The sequence below is a fragment of the Vigna unguiculata genome, chromosome 1, assembly GCF_037176805.1.
Source record: "Vigna unguiculata cultivar grain cowpea cultivar isolate G323 ecotype 2 chromosome 1, ASM3717680v1, whole genome shotgun sequence".
Classification (NCBI taxonomy): domain Eukaryota; kingdom Viridiplantae; phylum Streptophyta; class Magnoliopsida; order Fabales; family Fabaceae; genus Vigna; species Vigna unguiculata.
In genome coordinates this window covers 5,121,270-5,140,347 of record NC_140792.1, presented here as the reverse complement: position 1 = coordinate 5,140,347, position 19,078 = coordinate 5,121,270, and the positions used below count along the sequence as shown (strand labels likewise).

General features: G+C 34.6%; 2 protein-coding genes, 1 long non-coding RNA gene and 1 pseudogene across 4 annotated transcripts; 2 read left to right on the top strand and 2 right to left on the bottom strand.

Moving 5' to 3' along the window:
- Positions 1-934: 934 nt before the first annotated feature.
- Positions 935-2,029, bottom strand: LOC114195829 (zinc finger A20 and AN1 domain-containing stress-associated protein 5-like). The gene has a single exon (XM_028086256.2). It carries the CDS (start codon positions 1,765-1,767, stop codon positions 1,267-1,269), a length of 501 nt encoding a protein of 166 aa, XP_027942057.1. The 5' UTR covers positions 1,768-2,029; the 3' UTR covers positions 935-1,266.
- A 5,992-nt stretch (positions 2,030-8,021) lies between these two features.
- Positions 8,022-10,343, bottom strand: LOC146888653 (uncharacterized). 2 transcript variants are annotated; one of them, XR_014996843.1, is made up of 4 exons: positions 9,858-10,343; positions 8,742-8,945; positions 8,598-8,645; positions 8,022-8,192 (listed from the first exon to the last, which is right to left on the bottom strand). It is a non-coding gene; the product is annotated as an uncharacterized LOC146888653 (long non-coding RNA). The 2 variants fall into 2 exon arrangements; XR_014996834.1 differs by having other exon boundaries at positions 9,140-10,342.
- A 3,127-nt stretch (positions 10,344-13,470) lies between these two features.
- Positions 13,471-14,793, top strand: LOC146888652 (uncharacterized). Its single transcript, XM_085665537.1, has one exon. It carries the CDS (start codon positions 13,471-13,473, stop codon positions 14,791-14,793), a length of 1,323 nt encoding a protein of 440 aa, XP_085521663.1.
- A 1,947-nt stretch (positions 14,794-16,740) lies between these two features.
- Positions 16,741-17,325, top strand: LOC146888651 (secreted RxLR effector protein 161 pseudogene; annotated as a pseudogene).
- The last annotated feature ends 1,753 nt before the right edge of the window (positions 17,326-19,078 follow it).

Here is a 19,078-nt window from a genome sequence, read left to right as displayed (position 1 = left end):
AATTAACAAGTATACAAACATAATTAAAAAAACACGTCGTTTCTTAATAGAAAATAAATTATCAAATAAAAGAAATACACTAAAACCTAGTAATTAAAAAAATTGTATTTCTATAATGGTGTATAAATTAACCAACTCACTTATAATTCGTTTATAATCATACTTTTCATCTTTAGACACTTAAATATCTCTAAGTCAAATAAGTCTAATTTGAAAATTCTCAAAAACAAGAAGATCGGAATATCTTAGAGGATACAGAACCTAATAAGGCAATTCGCTAACCCCTTATCCGAAATAAATATACTTCCTCCAGAGAAAAAAAAAAAGGAAAAATTCAAGATTCGTTTTATTAAATAAAAATATATATTCCTTTCGAAGAAAAAAATTAGAAAAAAAAATTGTCTGTGTCATACGTCACATACCTTTATTCAGCAAACACCTGGCGATACTCTATTGGGTCACATAAGGCACCGGTCACTTTCATAAAGGAAAAAACCGCGATATTTCGCACCCGAACTCGTTATCTCACAGCCCAATATATCGTCACATGTCAAATCACGTGGCCCCCACCCCACTTTCAATTATCGCTGTTACCGAAAATTCCATTTTCAAAGCGCTGGAAATTACCACAATACCCCCACGAACACAGCCGAATTACTCCACCACGCCGTGTCTCATTTCTCAGAAAAATCATCATCGCCCACCAACTAATCTAACAACAAAATTCAACGCTTTCCAGAAAATAAGTTCAATTCAAAATCACGAGTTCAATCTCCGAATCGATCGATTTCAGTTGTAAATTAATTTCGAATCAAACAATCTCAAAATTTTCTGAAACAACTTCGAACCTTCATCGATGATGCAAACAACAAAATATTCTTTGATCGAAATCACGCATATAATCAGATCCACGACGCGAGAATGGAAACAAATATGGTAAATCACAATAATTTATCATTTCAAGATCAAATCGGGAAGAAAACAAACGTAAAAATAAGAGGAAAAAAAATGAAACGATCTGAGCTTGATCGAAGAACACAAGAGAAATTCAGATAAATTCTTCTTCATCTTTTCGGCAACAATCTCTCTCTAAACCTCACACACGCTCTCTCTTAAACCTGTCATCAGCTACTTTCTTTTGCTTCTCTATATATATAATCTGAAAAAAACAAAAGCGGAGACCCGTGACCCGAACCGATCGCGTGAAGCCGGGTCAACGACGAGATTCCGTTTCGGGTTTCTCTTCCTTTTTTGTTTTCTTTTTCTTCAGACTTTGACGATCTTCGCGGCTCTGACCACCGGATTCTCCCTGGCGATGGCTTCTCTACCGGCGGCTTTGTAGTCGTAACTGCAGTCGTGGCGATCGGAGTACCGATGCTCCGCGCAGAAGAGTTCGCCACACCGGCACCGGAATCCCGTGAGTCCGACCTTCCGCCTGCAACCGGAGCAGCGGTTGACGACGCGTTTGGCCTCGGACGGCGTGTTTTGGTCGGAGGAGGGAGGATCTGCAGCCGAGGAAGGCTCTTCGGGGAAGGATCTCTTCTGAGGACGCGCGGACGCAGCGGATCTAGCGGAGAGCGAGGAGACTCCGGCGGTGGCGGCGGTAGCGGATGACGTTGTGGCTGTGGAGGCGGTGAAGGCGGTGAAGCAGTTCTGGCACATGTTGTTGGTGGCAGGGTTCCCTGTGACCCCGCAGTTGTTGACGCATAGAGTAATGGTTTCGGGAACCTTGAACTCGGTTTCTTCGTTCTCGGTTTTCTGAGCCATGGAGGAAGAGAAAACGGAGTTAGGTTTTTGCGATCGGAGAAAGAGAGACAGAGAGAGAGATAGAGAGAGAGAGAAAGAAGAAAGGGTTATGATTGTGGATGGGTTGCGAAGAGGTGCGAGAGAGAGGAGAGGGGATTTGAAGGTGTTGCGATGCGTTGTGAGGTCGGTAATGGCAATGGAATATGGGCCTCATAGAGACGCGTATCAAACATTTCTTTCTTTTCTTTTTCTTTCTCTTTCTCTTTCCTTCATGCTCTGGCGGCGGAAATTACCAATTTGTCCAACTGCCTCCTTTCTTTGAGTTGTTGCTGTTGCAATTTGCCTCTGCCCCCTTTCTTTTCTCACAGGTTTCTGACGTGTTCCTGTCACTGCATCATCCAAATCATATGTCTCTGTCTTTTTCATTTTATTTTTTATTATTTTATTACGTTTATTATTATTGCTTTTATTATTATGGTTGGTGTTGCCTCTGTTACTATTTTGATTCATTTTGTTAGGTTGGGTGGGTTGCCTTCGAATTACACCTTTCTTTCCATTGCTACACTTTCTCACAAAACTACTATTTCTACTCCTCAAACTTTTTTAAAATATGTTATATTTATTATATAAATAAGTTTTATAAATTTTTTAGTATTATTTTGTTACATAATTATGTAAAAAATTCTTTGTTAATTACAGTAATATTTTATATTAATTACAAAATAACATTGATTAATATGTAAAAAAAGAATAAATAAGAGTACAAGCAAATAATTTACCAACAATAACATATAGATAATAAAGTATATGTTTTTATCAAATATTTTGATCCGTATATTTTTTGTATGAGTACATGAAAGTGTGTATGTTTTGGTAAAATACTATGTGTATTTATAGGATTTTTTAGATTTTGGATCCCGATGATAAAACAAGGTAATATAATATCAACCAATATTAATAAAATAACAACTTAACTTGAATAAATTAACATTAATAATAATGTAACACCTTATTTAATATATCAAATATTTTTTAAATATTTGATATCAAGGAATATCAAACTAAAGAAATTTGTCATGATTACTGTTAATATGTGAATATTTGCTCTAATAAATGTATCTTAGATAATTGGGCCTTATTGAGCCACATTACTCGATATCATCTACTAGGTTGGGTAGGTACATAAGCCCCTCAGTCTCTAGAGTTTGATTGACATGTAAGGCGTGCTTGTTGCAGCTGATTGGCCTCTTGGTCGACCTGTATCAAGCTTTTACAATGTTATAGTTGGATAGGTTGTTTGCCCGGACTATATGTGGTCGTCTTTAACCTTGCAGGTGGATGATTCGGTTTATCTTACTAGTGGGCAAGACCTAGGACATTTATCTTGATGTCGTAGAATTATGGGGGTGTTTTTGGAGTGCGACCTCTCTAGGCGGGCTGGGTGGTTAAAATGCATACTATCAAGCTGAGGGTAAGGCGGTGGCGCTCCCCATGACTCAGACTGAGTCATCAATTCCTAAGGCTCGGGGGAAGGGCTGTTTTTCGTCCATCATGGACCCCAAGTATACTTGATGTGGCCTTTTACGCCTCTGAGTTCCTTACTAAGGTAAAGCTATCCGAGTTGATGTCTACCTTCAACTTTTGCCCCCAAGGGGCTTATCGCCTTTCCTTGCTCCCTAGGTGATAGGGTTTTTTCTCCTCCTGCCGAGGAAGACGACATTTGTATATACATATATGAATACTTTAGGGATTTTAATATTTCGTTTCCCTTGTCTGATTTTGAAAGAGAGCTTTTGTCGATCATATCTATGGTGCCAAGTTAGTTTCACCTCAATAGTTGGGGCTTTGTTAAGGCGTTTGAGATTGTCTGTGAGCATCACGGTTTGAACCCTACACCACGTATGTTTATGTATTTTTATCAAATGAAAATGGGGCTAAAATTGGTTGGGTTTCATTAAATGGTGCCACATACAATTCTCTGTTCATCGTGTATTTCCAGCCCTTCAAAAACTTCAAAGACAAATTCGTTAAGTTGAAGTCTTCCTATGTTGCATCTAAGGTCAAGTATTTCCTGCACTCGGGTACTCAAAAACCCAGGTTCCTCTATTTTGTTCGTATCCCAAGAGGTTTACCTCGGTGCCTGATGGTGTTCTGATCATTGAGGAGGAGAGAGGGGTTAAGCTTATTGGGCAGCTTCCTCTACCCATAAACTGTAGGAAGGTGATATATGTCCTTTAAGTTGAGGACACTAATGCGTACTTCGAGTGTAAGGCTAATAGTTGTGTTTTTTGTGGGGTTAAAGCTTGGTGTTAATGTTTTAGTTGATGATGTGTAGAACTTTTGTAATGCCTTTTGAAACTTTGAAATGACTTTTTGGATATGTACTAAATTGATGAATGAAAATTTTAAGCATGTATATGTGTATGATGATACACCGATCTTATGCTATATACGATTATTTATTGCTACGTTGGCCTTACTTTTTAAAGTTGCTAGAAGTTGCCCCATTAGGTATGTTTGGATGTCGTTGTCTTAAGCGGGCTTATCATTGTCGTTTTCTGAACGAGTTTTGTGTTGCCGTTTGACAAGCTTCGTATTATGTTGTCATCCATACGGGCTTAAAGATGTGTTTACTTCTCTTCGACATTTGTCACGAGATAAACTTAGCTAATAATTAAGTAAACAAACAATGTAAGAAAAAAAGGACTTTATTAACGAAATATGGTGTGCCTTGTTAAAATCTTGCTCGGCAAAACTCAACTTAGGAATCAAATCCAAGCGAAGGGAAAAGAGTACATACCTCATCTTACATTTAGTTATAGTACTTCTTTAGATGAGTAGCGTTTTACATGCTCGAAATTAGTTTTCCTCTTAGTTCTTATAACTTGTATGCTCTGTTCTAAAGGGAGTGGACGACACGATAGGAGTCGTCCTAGTTAGGGGCTAGCTTTCCTTTTGTTTTGTTTCTTCGAGCGTTACAAATCTTTTTCTAGACTAGGTCGCCTTTCTGAAAGGACCTTTCATAAACTCGGGTGTTGTATCTTCGACCTGCTCTTTCTTTCGCAACAAGAGTTTTTTATTAGAACATTGTCTTATAAAAAACAAATCTCTTGTATGATCTTTTTACTCTTGCTTTTTTTATAAGATTTTTTTGGGTTAAGTATGTTTTTAGTCCCTGAACTTACATGCAAAATTGGAATTCATCCCTTTTTCAAACTTTGATACATTTTGGTCCCCAAACTTTGAAAATAAATGGATATAGTCATCTTAACCTAATGACATTAATTTTTTAGGACTTCTTAAACGTTATTTTAGGTTGACATTTGAATTGAAACATGTCAAAATAGTGCAAACAACTCAAACGTCATCCTAAAACGTGTTTGACACGTGAAAATTATTTAATGTAGTTTGGTTAGAAGGACTATATCCATTCATTTTTAAGTTTGAGGATCAAAATATATCAAAATTTAAGATATGGACGAAATTCAAGTTTGCTTTTAAGAACTAAAAACTTATTTAACCCATTTTTTCTAAAGTTGACAATGTGACTTACATTCATTTTTATTGTCCTAAAAATATTATTATTAGGTGTTAAAAGAAAATTCAAAAACATAATACACTCAAAACTTTGAATTCTGTATAAGAATAAAATAAAAATATAAAATTCATATTAAAGAAAAAAGTCCATTTATATATCATTATAGGTGAAAGAAATGGTTTTTTTACGTCTTTAAGATGAAATGAAACTATTTACATTTTATGTCTTTAAGATAATTTTTTACATACATTATTGTGGCAGTTTCAATATCTAATCATATATAGAGTTGTCAATTTGGTCCAGTCTACAGGGCTTGGTCCTAATCCACTTGGGCTAAGGCCAAAAAACCCACAAGGCTAAAAAGTCTCTCATTTAAAAAGTCCACAGAACCAAAAAGCTACAAAAGCCATGTGGACTAGGATCAACCCATAGAATTTCTTTTTAAACATGAAAAATATATTATTTTTTATATTATTAAACTTTCGGTTAAGGAATGTCTGTCTCGACAATCAATCTTGGCTCACCCATCTCTATAATCGACCCGGGCTGGTCAATCTCGACCTTTGTTACAGATTGGCCTGTCTTAATCTTCGGTCTGAACTAGTTCTAAATGGTCTTTGGCCTGAGTCAACTTATCTCTACCTTCAATCCAAGATGACCTGTGTCGGCCCATATCGGCCTTCGCTACGGGTTAGCTCGTCTCGACCTTTAACCTAGATCGATCCGTACCAGTCTTTGGTGGGTTGGCCCATCTCGACCTTTGGCACAGATCGGCCCATCTCGACATTCGACCAAGATTGGCCCATTTAGATAATTAGTCTAGCTCGGCCCATCTAGGCCATCAATTTAGCTCGGCACATCTCGGAAGTTAGTCTAGGTCAGCTCATCTCGACTATCGACCTGGTTCGACCCGTCTCAACCGTCGACCTAGGTTGGCACGTCTAAGATGTCGGCTCGGGCCAACCCGTCTTTCTCATTGACCTGGGCCAGCCTGTCTCAGCCTTCAGCCTAGTTCGACTCATACTGAACTTCAGGTCGGGTTGGACCTTCTTAGCCTTTAGCCTATTTGGGACTGTCTCAATGGCCTTGTCCATCTAGGTCGTAGATCCGAGCAAGCCTATCTCAAACATCAGTCTGAGCATACCTGTCTCGATCCTCGATCTAAGTTTTCCAATCTTAGATGTCAGGCCGAGTCGGCTCGTCTCGGTTGTCAAACTAGCCCAACTTGTCTTGGGCATCGACACAGACGGTTGTGTTGGTCGTCGGCATTCAGCTTGGGCTTCAACTTGATCTTTGACTAAGACTAAAGTGTTATTTTTAAGAATTAATTAGAGTTTTTTAGTGGGACCAAGTCCACATTAACCCTAGTCCTAACGCACTTGAGAGAAGACTTTAGAAATTGGAACTCGCCCATTAGCCAAAATGACGCCTCTTATCACATCCTATGTCTCATAATATTGAGAATACTCCTTCTTTATATTACTTTGTTTTAGAAAAAAAATTTAGAATTATATATAATTAATATTTACAATTATAAATAAAATCAAGGTAATGCTTAAAAATATTAAAAAACGGTGCTTGATAATTTTAAGGATTAACGTTACTATTGTTCGTGACTTTGAACTAATTTTATGTGTCACTTAGGAAGTAAAATTATTGGACAAGGGCACAGTAGTACTATTTGACTAATTTAAAAAGAAAAGTAAGATACTAAAAATATATCACATGAGAAAAGTTAAATTATTTGAATCATCTGAAAAGAAAAAGCAAGCTTCTAAGTTTGTCCTTAAAAGTTACACACACCATCATGTGGTATTTTAAAAATTCTTTACCATATTATAGCTTTCCTAAAATCTAAAACAAGACTAATTAAATAGTATTAAATTATCTGAAGGAATTAAATATATCACGTATAAGTCGAGTGTTTATCTAATAGTTTTTCTCAAAAAAAAAATAAAAATACATAACTCGAGTGTTTGTTTTTGAAAGAATTATCCGTATACATGTATTAAGTATATTGTATAGTTTCTGTTTTCACACGTGAGATCTAGAATAATTATAACATGTTATTGATAAAAAGGACAAATTTATAAAGATAATGATTAATTTTCTTACAGTAAAAAATCAATAAAGGAATATTCTCAATAATATATATATATATATATATATATATTATTGTAATTTTCAAGATCGTAATATCATGTATTAGTTAGGTTTACTAACAAATAGCACTACAAAAAATCGTGTAAGTTGTGACGTTTATTTTTGTATATTACGATGTTTTTAAACGTCGTTATTTACGCGCGCGGCGTTTTCTGAAAACGTCGTAATTCTTGCCGTCACAAAATATAATATGGCGTTTTAAAGTGAAACGCCGCAACAAACGCCATTTTATATGTTGTATAAAATGACGTTTTTAAGAAGTAATTAATGACAGTTAAAAATGACGTTATTTACTTACTGAAAAACAAATCCAATAAAAAGAACGACACTTATAAATGTCATAATTCACATTGTATTATTACATTTATAAATGTTCCTGTTATAAATAATTCTTAAATAAAATATTTTATTATTTATTATTATCCACTTATATTTATAATTTTTTAATTCAATATAATATTTTTTTAATAATAACAATTTAAATTATATAAAAACCTGTAAAAATAAAATGAAAATATACAAAAGAAATGACAATTTTTTTATTTCATTGATTGTTTAAAAATTACAAGTACCCACCAAGAATTCAAATATACAAACATAAAATAGATAATATTAAAAGATATTATCAAGTCATAATACATTTTTATACTTAAACCTAATCCTAAACTATTTTTTTCCTCCTATTTTGCTCCTCCATTTGATCATGCTTCATCATTGGGAGACGATACCTCACTTTGAACATCATCTGTCCACGGAATGAATAAATAATATAAGTATTTGAATAATTTTAAAATAACAAAACAATAAGTTTAAGAAATTTTCTTAAGTAAATTATCTAGATTTTTTCTTAAGTAGAAAATCTAAATAAAAAGTGGCAAAGAAATATGACAGAGATTGATGCTTATCTATAAAACTGATAAATGATGCTTAGCATTGTTAAAAGAAACACGTGTATGTAGGTGATGGTACAACTATATGTTATAATATATTATTGAAAAATAGTTATATATTAGATGAAACTTTAGTCATGGATAAATTTTAGTAAATACTAGTGTGATAGAAAGAATGTGATGTCATATCTCAAATAATAATACTAATAAGAAAATAATAAACAATAGTAGCAATCAACAAAGGGTTGGATTTCCCCTACAGCAGATCTTAGCAGAGAAGCTTTCTTTGCATACTTTTCTAACCATTCCTGCAAATAATCAAGGAATGCCGAGTCTTGATTAATTAGCACATGTGAGGCAAACACATGAAGACGAATATAAACTTAATCTCAAGTCACATGTACCTCAATTTTATGATGGAAGATTGAACCAATCAAGAAAGGAAGTGATACTCCGATTGTTGTTGCAATAATAATTAGAAAGAATCTCAATCACATTCTTTATGTTAAACTAATTCTATAATTCCTTAAGGATGAAACCCTTTAGAATACATAGCTTCCAGTATGATGAAGCATGACATCAATTTGTTCACCATCCTCAATTTCCAACTGCAACAACAAAATTATAAGTTAAAACCAAAAACTGCAGAGTTAAGAACATGAACAGAAAAGAAGAAAACACAAACCTCATCAGGAGTATGTTCATAGCAACAAGCCAATAACAATTAAATGTCATTATCAAATACTAGAGAATCTCCTTAATATCTACTTCAATACCAAGTTCAATATTCATGTTTAAATACCTCAGTTGGGTGAATTTGGCATCGGAAGGTAGCTAGAGCATGAGATTGAGTCTGAGTATAGGTATAAGAACAAGAAAACAACATCAATCAAAAGTGACCATTTAAGATTGGGAGAGACATCAAGAGTAGGGGGCACAATATGGTATCTTCCTCTTGAAAGCTTGCAGAAACCAAGCAATGCTACCTCCAAATCTGATGTCTTTAGTGTTGGGAATTTTTGTGGTAGAAGTGGCGTCTGAAAGGAGAGTAATTGATCTCACGCAACCAGATGAACAAATGATTCTACTTGACTAGATTACAAGGCTTTCTAATGAAGGGAAAATCCTGAAAGCACCTCATACAAAGATAAACCCAAACATTTAAAAAAAATCAAGATTTAATTTTTACCCAACACCAAAAATCTGAAATAAAAAAAGAAACATAATCAAAGTATCCCAAAAATGAAGCGCCAATTCAATAAAAAAAGAAAAGACAAAAGGTAAGAGATAGTCACAACAACAAACAACGTCACACCAATGCAATAGAAGAAACACGAAATAGGTAAGAGACACGAAATAGAAGAACGATCAGTGAGATGCACAAATCAAAGCACAAAACAAAAAGTGGGAAACCTAATTTCAAGAAAAAACCACTGGCTCACAATAGAAGTAAGATTAAAACGGTTTAGCTGGAAAAACTAAGAAATCGAGAAATCGAGAAGCTAGAATTTGGGAGGTACCAAATGTATATACGTTAATAGGATTGGAGGTGAAAAGTGGATTCCAAGCAAAGACTCACTAGAGTGAGGGTTTAGGATGAGCGATTCCGATGAGGGTGGGCGATTTGGGGTGGTTTTGGTGAGCTTCATTAGGATGAGCGATTTCGATGAGGGTGGACGGTTTCGGGTGGTTTTGGTGAACTTCAATGGTGTTGGTGTGAAAGGATCGTAAGAGAGCCGACATGTGGTGAGGTACAAGTGTGATGACACGCAATGAGGTATAAGTGTGATACCCACGTTGAGCTCCAAGTAGAGTCGGAGAAGGTCCATCTACGGTGGATATGAGGTATGTGAAGGTGGCGGTGTTGGTAAGGAGAGGTACAATGGTGGTGAAGTTTTTGCGAGGAGTGACTGTGGTGGGAGAAATTGAAGAAAATTAGGGTTTAGAAGGAGGAATTTGAATAAGAACATTGAGTTGGGGTTTAGGGGAGGGGGAAAGAAATTTGATAAAAAAGGTTCTCAAAATTTTAAACAAAAACTTTCCGAGACTTGAAAATTAAAGGTTGCAAGAAATTTTAGACAAGAAAAAAAATTTTTATTGTAGAATAATATTTATAAAATGTCATAATTTTTAATAATAGTATGACATTTAATAATACGACACCTAAAAACGTCATATATTGCATGTAAATTATGACAGTTCCATAAACATTGTATTATATTGCAAAAAGTGACATTTTCAAATAAACGTCATATTAAAAATGCCATAATATACATGATTTTTTGTAGTGTAGAAATTCAAAATGAGAATTATATTGCTTAAACTACTTTTCACCATTCAAAATATTAATGCAATTACTCATTTTGCTAGTAGAAAGCAGTAAATTTGAACAACAATAGAAAATAAATACTCACTACAAGAAATTCTCCATTTTACTAAAAAAATTAGCTACAATTTTTGTTTTAATTTATGAGAAAATTACAAAGGAATGAGATCGTTGCTAATTTATAATAAAATAGCTACAAATTTGTTTGAACATACATTTATCATTAATTCTTTTTAATTAAAAAATGAGAAAAAAGTAAAATTTAAATTTTATATAAATAAACTAAAATTTAAAAAGTATTAATAATATAAATATATAGTTATTTATTATTTAATATTTATATGAAATATTAATTAAAAGAAAGTAATGTGATAAAAAGAATGTAAACCCTAAACATCAAATAAAAAATTAATTATTAAGTTTATACATAAACAGTAGTAATATTTATGAAAAAAATTTAGTAATATTTATGACAAAAAATTCCATAAGTAGAAGCTTTTGGTTTGCTTTCTGTATTTAATTATTAAGTTTTAATTAATTATTTATGAATATTTATGAAAAAGATTAATTATTAAGTTTTATTTTTTTATAATATTTATGAATATTTATGCATATTCATTAATTGGCAACAAATGAAATGTACTTGACTAGTAGATAGATGCTTAGCGATATGGGGAACATTTGATTTAGGTTTTTTCTCGTTGATTGAAGAAAATGTATAATAGCCTTCTTTGTTAATCTTGTTCTCATCGCATAACCTTCTTTTGTTGTATTACTTAACCCGAGTTGAAGAAAATGTAGAACGTGTTTTCGTTCATCTCCCTCTCACACATTACCTTCTTACTATTTTAGTGCTCTTCACCGTTGGTTCCACCTCTCGTTACCGTTTGTGTTAGTTTCATCTCACCGTAAGTTCGTCTGCTCCAAATTGGTAACCTACTCTTCTCTTTGCTTTTTCATCTTCAGTATTTCAGTCACTCATGATAGTACTTTTCTGTTTAAGAGCTCATGGCGTCTTTCAATCTATTCAAGGTGTTGGTTGATGTCCAAGGTTTCAATCTTCCACTCTAAATCTAAAATTCGTTGTGGCCTTTGATTCGATTAATCAAAATAGGTATTCTGTTAGAATTTTAGGGTTTGAAACAATTATTTATGTTTGTAATTCCTAAGGAAGAATCTATTTTCTAATTTTTCGGAAACTTAATTAAACCCAACAAAAATCACCACCAACCTCAATCTCTTATGTTTTTCTTTCTCTCTTTTCTCTTCGTTACTCTTTCATGTCATTCCAATTATTCCATACATTACGACAAATTAGTTACGGACTAGCGAGAACAATATTGCGACAGATTAGCTACGGATTTGTGAGAACAATATTGCAACAGATTAGCTACAGATTTGCGAGAATAAAATTGCGACATATTAACTATGGATTTGCGAGAACAAAATTGCGCCAAATTAGCTACGAATTTGCGAGAATAAAATTGCAACAGATTGACTACAAATTAACTAGCAATTATAAAACTTTTTCACTTCAATTAACAAGGAAACATTTTCTAGGATAATAAAACATTTTTATTAGAGACTAATTAGCTACCTAACAGTGAGAGAGTATATCCCTCTCTAATTAGCTACTTGGATTTAGCTAGGAAACATTTTCTAGCAATTTTCTGGTTAATCTGCTGCAAAATGTTTTTGCTACATATTAATTAAGAAATTTTTTGTAACTAATTTGTAACTTTTTTGTAACTAATTTGTAACTTTTTTGTAGTGACTTGGATGAAAAAAAAAAACAAAAAGAGAAATTTGACGACATTTTAAGATTTTTAGAAATTAAATGAAAATTAAAAAAAAAAATCTTCCATGTTCCAATGCTATTGTTCTATAAAAACGTATTTTCACATATTGAAAAGTTATACAAAATTCATAGAAATACAGTCACCAAAATAATTTATCAAAATTTGAATATCATATGATTAACTTCTTTTTTTTAAATCTCAATTGAAAATCACTCAATTTAGTTCTTTAAATGAAAATTTGACTAGTCTTGATCAAATATCGTAAGATTCTTTTTGTGATATTTAAAAAATAAATAAAAATTGTATCAAATATCACAAGATCTTTTTATACAAAAAAGTTTAAATATTTTGAAATCTTAATTGAATACAATTTTTTTAATATTTTCAATCATGAATTTTCCACTATAAAGTCTTTAACCAAAATTTTAACTTGTGGGATTCCACATTTTATATATGTAAATGAATAAATTTTATTAGGAGACAAAACTCATTTCAATAACCTATATATATATATATATATATATATATATATATATATATATATATATATATATAATAGTCTTTAGCTTGGAAGATTATTTAAAAGAAATAAAAGAAAAAGTAAGAAGTCTATGTGGAGAACATATTTGGTGCTGGTTGACAATCACGCACACACAAGTTTAATATTGGTTTTGTTAGGATAAACTTAAATTAGGAGTTATTGAGCATACTTTATGAGTGGTTACATTTGTGATGTTTTAGGAGAGGAAAAGTCAAAAGTTTTATGTGTTATGTTTTGGATGTTAATGATGATTAGTGTTCTGTTTTTATAATAATTGGAGACATTATGGCTTACAGATAAAAAGCCAAATGTAAGTCCTATAAATTGTAGTGTCTTGCTCATATGAAATACACAAGTGAAATAAATCATATTTTCAGAGATAGAGTGCCTTTGCTAATAAAGTGGTATCAAGAGCCAGTTAGCCTGAGTGTTTGAGAGTGAAAAAAGTGTGAGTGTTGGCCAACAATATGTCCTTACCCCAACTGACACAAAAATCTGACTACGATAAGTGGAGCATGCAGATGAAGGCCTACCTCGGATCCCAAGACGTGTGGGATGTAGTTCAAGGTGGCTTTGAAGAGCCAGAGGATTCTGATGAACAGACAGTTGCCCAGATTGCTGCGTTGAAAAAAACACGAGTCAAAGATAGGAAAGCTATGTATGCATTGTACCGAGCTGTGGACGATGCATGCCTTGAGAAGTTAGCAAACGCTACGACTTCAAAAGAGGCGTGGGAGATCTTGGAGAAAACATATAAGGGAGATGACTGTGTGAAACAGGTTCGTCTTCAAGCTTTTAGAGGAGAGTTTGAGAGGTTACTGATGAAGGAGAACGAAGGGGTAACCGAGTTCATATCTCGGGTGGAGACTGTGGCAAACCAACTTGGCAAGAATGGGGAGCCGTTGCCTGCAAACCGAGTTGTGGAGAAAATTTTGAGGTCAATGACAATTGACTTCGACATTGTGTGTGCTATAGAGGAATCCAAAGACCTCTCAAAGCTCACGATGGAGGAACTTGCTGGGTCTCTAAAAGCCTATGAACAAAGAAGAAGAAAGACGAAGGAGGACTACCTTGGCCAAGCTCTCCAAGCAAGGATAAATTTCAAGGAGAAAAAGGCATTTGGAACTCAGAACACTCGGGGCAGAGGTGGAAGAGATCACGGGAGTCAAAACCGAGGTCCTGGAGGCAGAGGTCGAGGACGTAGTGGTCAAGGTCGAGATGATTACGAAGACGGCACTCCCAGCCTGCAAAATTGGCGAGGCCGAGGTCGAGGTGGAGGCCGAAGAGGTCGGTCAGGCAACAATGGTGAGTGCTACAAGTGCGGCAAGCCCGATCACTATGCAAATGAGTGTAGATCGGTCAAGTGTTATAACTGTGGTAAGACCGGTCATTTTGCAAAGGATTATCGGTCTCAAAATAGGAGAAATGAATCAACCAATCTTCTTACAAAAGAGGTTGAAGAACAAGCTGGAATATTGTTGATGGCCAGTAGCGAACCGAGCTTGGCACATGATGTGAAGAGCTCGGTAGATGATACGAAGAATTTGGCAAGGGAGGAAACTGATGAGGATGAGATGTTGTTGACAAAGAGCTCGGATATCGAGCTTGGTCCGAACTCTAGCACAAACACTGAGTTTGGTTTGCAAGTCCTAAACAACTCGATTTGGTATCTAGACACTGGAGCTAGTAACCATATGTGCGGAGATGAAAATATGTTTGATGAGCTCTCCAAAATTGAAGCTGGACATGTGTCATTTGGAGACGCTTCCAAGGTGATGGTAAAAGGATGAGGTACGATATGTTTTTTTCAAAAGAATGGACGAATTTGGACAATTCGGGATGTGTACTACGTACCCGACCTCAAAACCAACATATTGAGTATGGGGCAGTTAATGGAAAAGGGGTACTCAGTCATCATGAAAGATCGAGTGCTGGAGTTGAGGGATAAACTCGGACACCTTATTACCCGAGTAGAAATGAAACAAAACAGAATGTATAAACTAGAGCTGAGGTGTTTGAAACTCGACGTCAAGGATGAAGCAATGAAGTGGCATTTTCGATTCGGCCATTTGTACTTTGGAGGGTTGACCGAGCTAGTACAGAAAGAAATGGTGCGTGGATTGCCAAACATAGAATTTAAGAAGAATTTTTGTGAAGATTATGTACTTGGCAAGCACCAGAGAGCCTCGTTTCCAAAGACAACTGAGTATCAGGTGAAGGAACAACTCAGCCTGGTGCATACAAATGTTTGTGGACCAATTACTCCTATATCTTTCAATGGTAAGAGGTACTTTTTAACATTTATTGATGATTTCTCTCGGAAGACATGAGTTTATTTTTGAAGGAGAAATCTGAAGTATTTGGAGTGTTTAAAAAATTTAAAGTAATGATTGAGAATGAAATGGGCACAAAAATTAAAGCTGTTTGGTCAGGTAGAGGAGGTGAATACACATCAGCCGAGTTCATGAGGTACTGTGAGGAGCTTGGCATTATAAGATTTTTGACAACTTCATACTCACCACAACAGAATGGAGTTGCTGAAAGGAAGAATCAGACAATTCTCAACATGGTTCGAGCAATGTTGAAAGGTAAGAATATGTCAAAAGAATTTTGGGCTGAAGCAGTGCAGTGTGCAGTATATGTGCAGAACAGGTGTCCTCATGCAAAACTCAATGGACAGATACCACATGAAGCATGGAGTGGAAAGAAACCATGTGTATCTCACTTGAATGTATTTAACAATGTAGCATATGCTCATGTTCCAGCACAACAAAGAACCAAGCTCGAGGACAGGAGTAAGAAACTTGTTTTTATTGGATATGATGAAAAAACAAAGGGCTATAAATTGTTTAATCCAGTAACAAACAAAGTTCTTGTGAGTCAAGATGTTGTAATAGATGAGGAGAATGAATGGAACAACTCGACAGTGACAGTTAAGAGCATAGCAACGACAAGTGGGAGCTCGGAAACTACCTTTGGAAGCCCGGCAAGTGAAAGAAGAAATTTGGACAATGTACCAGCAAGACAACAGGAGGTCTCTAACGAGGAAGAAGAACCATTGCAGCCCAGAACTCGGAGCCTACAAGACATATATAATACAACTAACAAGGTACATGTTGTGTGTCTTTTGGCAGAATCGGAAGATGTTAGATTTGAAGAAGCCGTGGTGGATGAGAAATGGAAGAAGGCAATAGACGAGGAGATTGCTGCTATAGAACGTAACAACACGTGGGAACTATCTGAGTTACCACAAGGAGCTCGGCCCATTGGAGTAAAGTGGGTTTTCAAGAAGAAAATGAACGCACAAGGTGAGATAGAGTGATATAAAGCTCGATTGGTGGCAAAAGGCTATAAACAGATGGAAGGAGTTGACTATGCCGAGGTGTTTGCACCTGTTACTAGGATGGAGACTGTTCGTCTACTAATTTCTATAGCAGCTCAGAACAAATGGCCCATTTTCCAAATGGACGTAAAGTCAGTTTTTCTAAATGGTGTGTTAAAGGAAGAGGTCTACATTGAGCAACCACTCGGCTACATGAGGAGAGGTGAAGAAAAGAAGGTGTTGAGGCTGAAGAAGGCTCTTTATGGCCTGAAGCAAGCTCCAAGGGCGTGGAATGACCGAATCCACACTTATTTCGTGGAAAATAAATATGAACAATGTTTATTTCGTGGAAAATAAATATGAACAATGTTTGGTTGAACACACACTATATATAAAGAAGCATGGAGGTAGGATAATGTTTATAGCTCTTTATGTTGATGACCTTGTGTTCATGGGTAATGATGCAGAATTAATCAAGAAGTTCAAAAGAACCATGGAGAAAGAGTTTGAAATGACGGACTTGTTACTAAGCGTTGGTATAGTAAGTCGATACATGGAGGAGCTGACCTACACACATTGGAGAGCACTGAAAAGAATATTGAGGTATGTGCGGGGAACAACATCACTCGGATTATACTACACTAGGTCAGACGATTACCGATTAGTAGGGTACTCAGATAGTGATTGGTGTGGAGATGTAGATGACTGGAAAAGCACTTCCGGGTATGTATTCTTCATGAGCAACACGACGTTTACCTGGCTCTCAAAGAATCAACCTATAGTGACGTGGTCTACATGCGAAGCTGAGTACGTTGCAGCATCATTGAGTGTATGTCATGCAATATGGCTTAGAAATCTTCTAAGCAAATTGGAGATAAAACAAAAAGGAGGGACTATAATTCAAGTAGATAACAAGTCGGCTATTGAGTTGGCAAAGAATCCAGTCAACCATGGAAGGAGTAAACACATTGATGTGAAATTTCATTCCATCCGAGAATAGGTGAAGGAAGGTAATGTAAAGATGGTGCACGTGGGAAGCAGAGATCAAATTGCAGACTTATTTACAAAGCTATTGCCAACTGTGTTGTTCAATAACTATAAAAATCTAATCGGAATGAAGGATGGAAGAAGTATTTAAGTTTACGGGGGAGTTTTGTTAGGATAAACTTAAATTAGGAGTTATTCAACAGACTTTATGAGTGGTTACATTTGTGATGTTTTAGGAAAGGAAAAGTCAAAAGTTTTATGTGTTATATTTTGGATGTTAATGGTGATTATTGTTATGTTTTTATAATAATTGGAGACATTATGGCTTGCAGATGAAAAGCCAAATGTAAGTCCTATAAATTGTAGTGTCTTGCTCATATGAAATACACAAGTGAAATAAATCATATTTTCAGAGATAGAGTGCCTTTGCTAACAAGTTTATATTAGTCTTGCTAACCAGTCTAATGTAGTTTCACTCATTTATGTATTCTTGGGTATAGATAATTTATTATTAGCCAAAATGTATGGGATTGATTTAAGATCATTTATCATAATTATATATATTTAGGTTTAGATGATTTGTATAAAAAATTTCATCCAAATGAGAGATTATCATTCAAGCAACTTTTATAGCTTTTATATGATAAAATTAATGTTTCAAAATTGAGACTTTTTACATCTATTATTTGATTTTTTTTTATGTATGTTTCAAATTTGACGTTATATTAGGATATGAAAATTTATGTCGACAGTGTAGATTATCCAATGTAAATTTACATTGGACTCTTTCAAGGATTGAAGTAGAATTATGTCGAATAATACAAAGATGGACATAAAATGTTTTACATCCAATAAAAAAATTATAATAAATGAGCATTTCTGAACTTGTTTAAGTTTTTAAGTTTTGTGTGTTTTTTTTCAAATGAAAATTTTTGATAAAGTGAAGAAAGAGTTAGTAAATAGAGAAGCTAAACTTAAGATAGAGATTGAATCACCCAAGAAGAAGATTGAGCTATACATGTTCAAAGGCATTGAAGTCGAAGTTCATCCTTGGCTTAAGTACCCTTAAATATGTTGAACTCAATTTCTTTTGAGTGGCTCAATCTCTATCATAAATTTGACTTCTCTAACCACTAACTCTTATTCAACTTTATCTAAAGTATTCACTTGATATATAACAGACAAAATTGAAATACGTTGAAAAATACTCATTTTATTGTAGTTTTTTTTATTGCTTATAAAAATGAACCAAGGTGAGACCGATATTCAGTTTTGATTTTAAATACCATGAATGTAGAAAAGATGTAAAAATTTTTACAACTATAACATATTCCTAAATGATAAACACGGTATACAAAAAAAATGAGACATTTATGCAAAGCCATGACTGAGTTTCCCCCTAAAATAATCACGGTCACGAATGAAAATACAAATTTTAGCAAACAAATTTCAACGATGAAACCAATTGAAAAGAAGTATTCCCCATGAGAGGCCCATCACAAAAGAACAAGACTTGGTCAAAATGAACCATCAAACCACCACCATTTCATCATCGGAGATGAAATCCTAACCCGTAACAATGTTTCAACATGTTTTCGTGCAATGAGAATAAGGAAGAGAACATGTGGATAATTTAAAAATAAATACGTCAAATCCCCTATTAACCGACGTAAACGAGACCATCTATGTCAAACGGTACAATGTCTGATGTAAATTATTTTGTTTATGTCGGCCAATAAGGGGTCCGACACAAAATTGTTTCATTT

Bases quoted from the DNA above. Each gene is read 5' to 3' on its own strand.
- LOC114195829 (XM_028086256.2), bottom strand. From the start codon at position 1,767: ATGGCTCAGAAAACCGAGAACGAAGAAACCGAGTTCAAGGTTCCCGAA.
- LOC146888652 (XM_085665537.1), top strand. From the start codon at position 13,471: ATGTCCTTACCCCAACTGACACAAAAATCTGACTACGATAAGTGGAGC.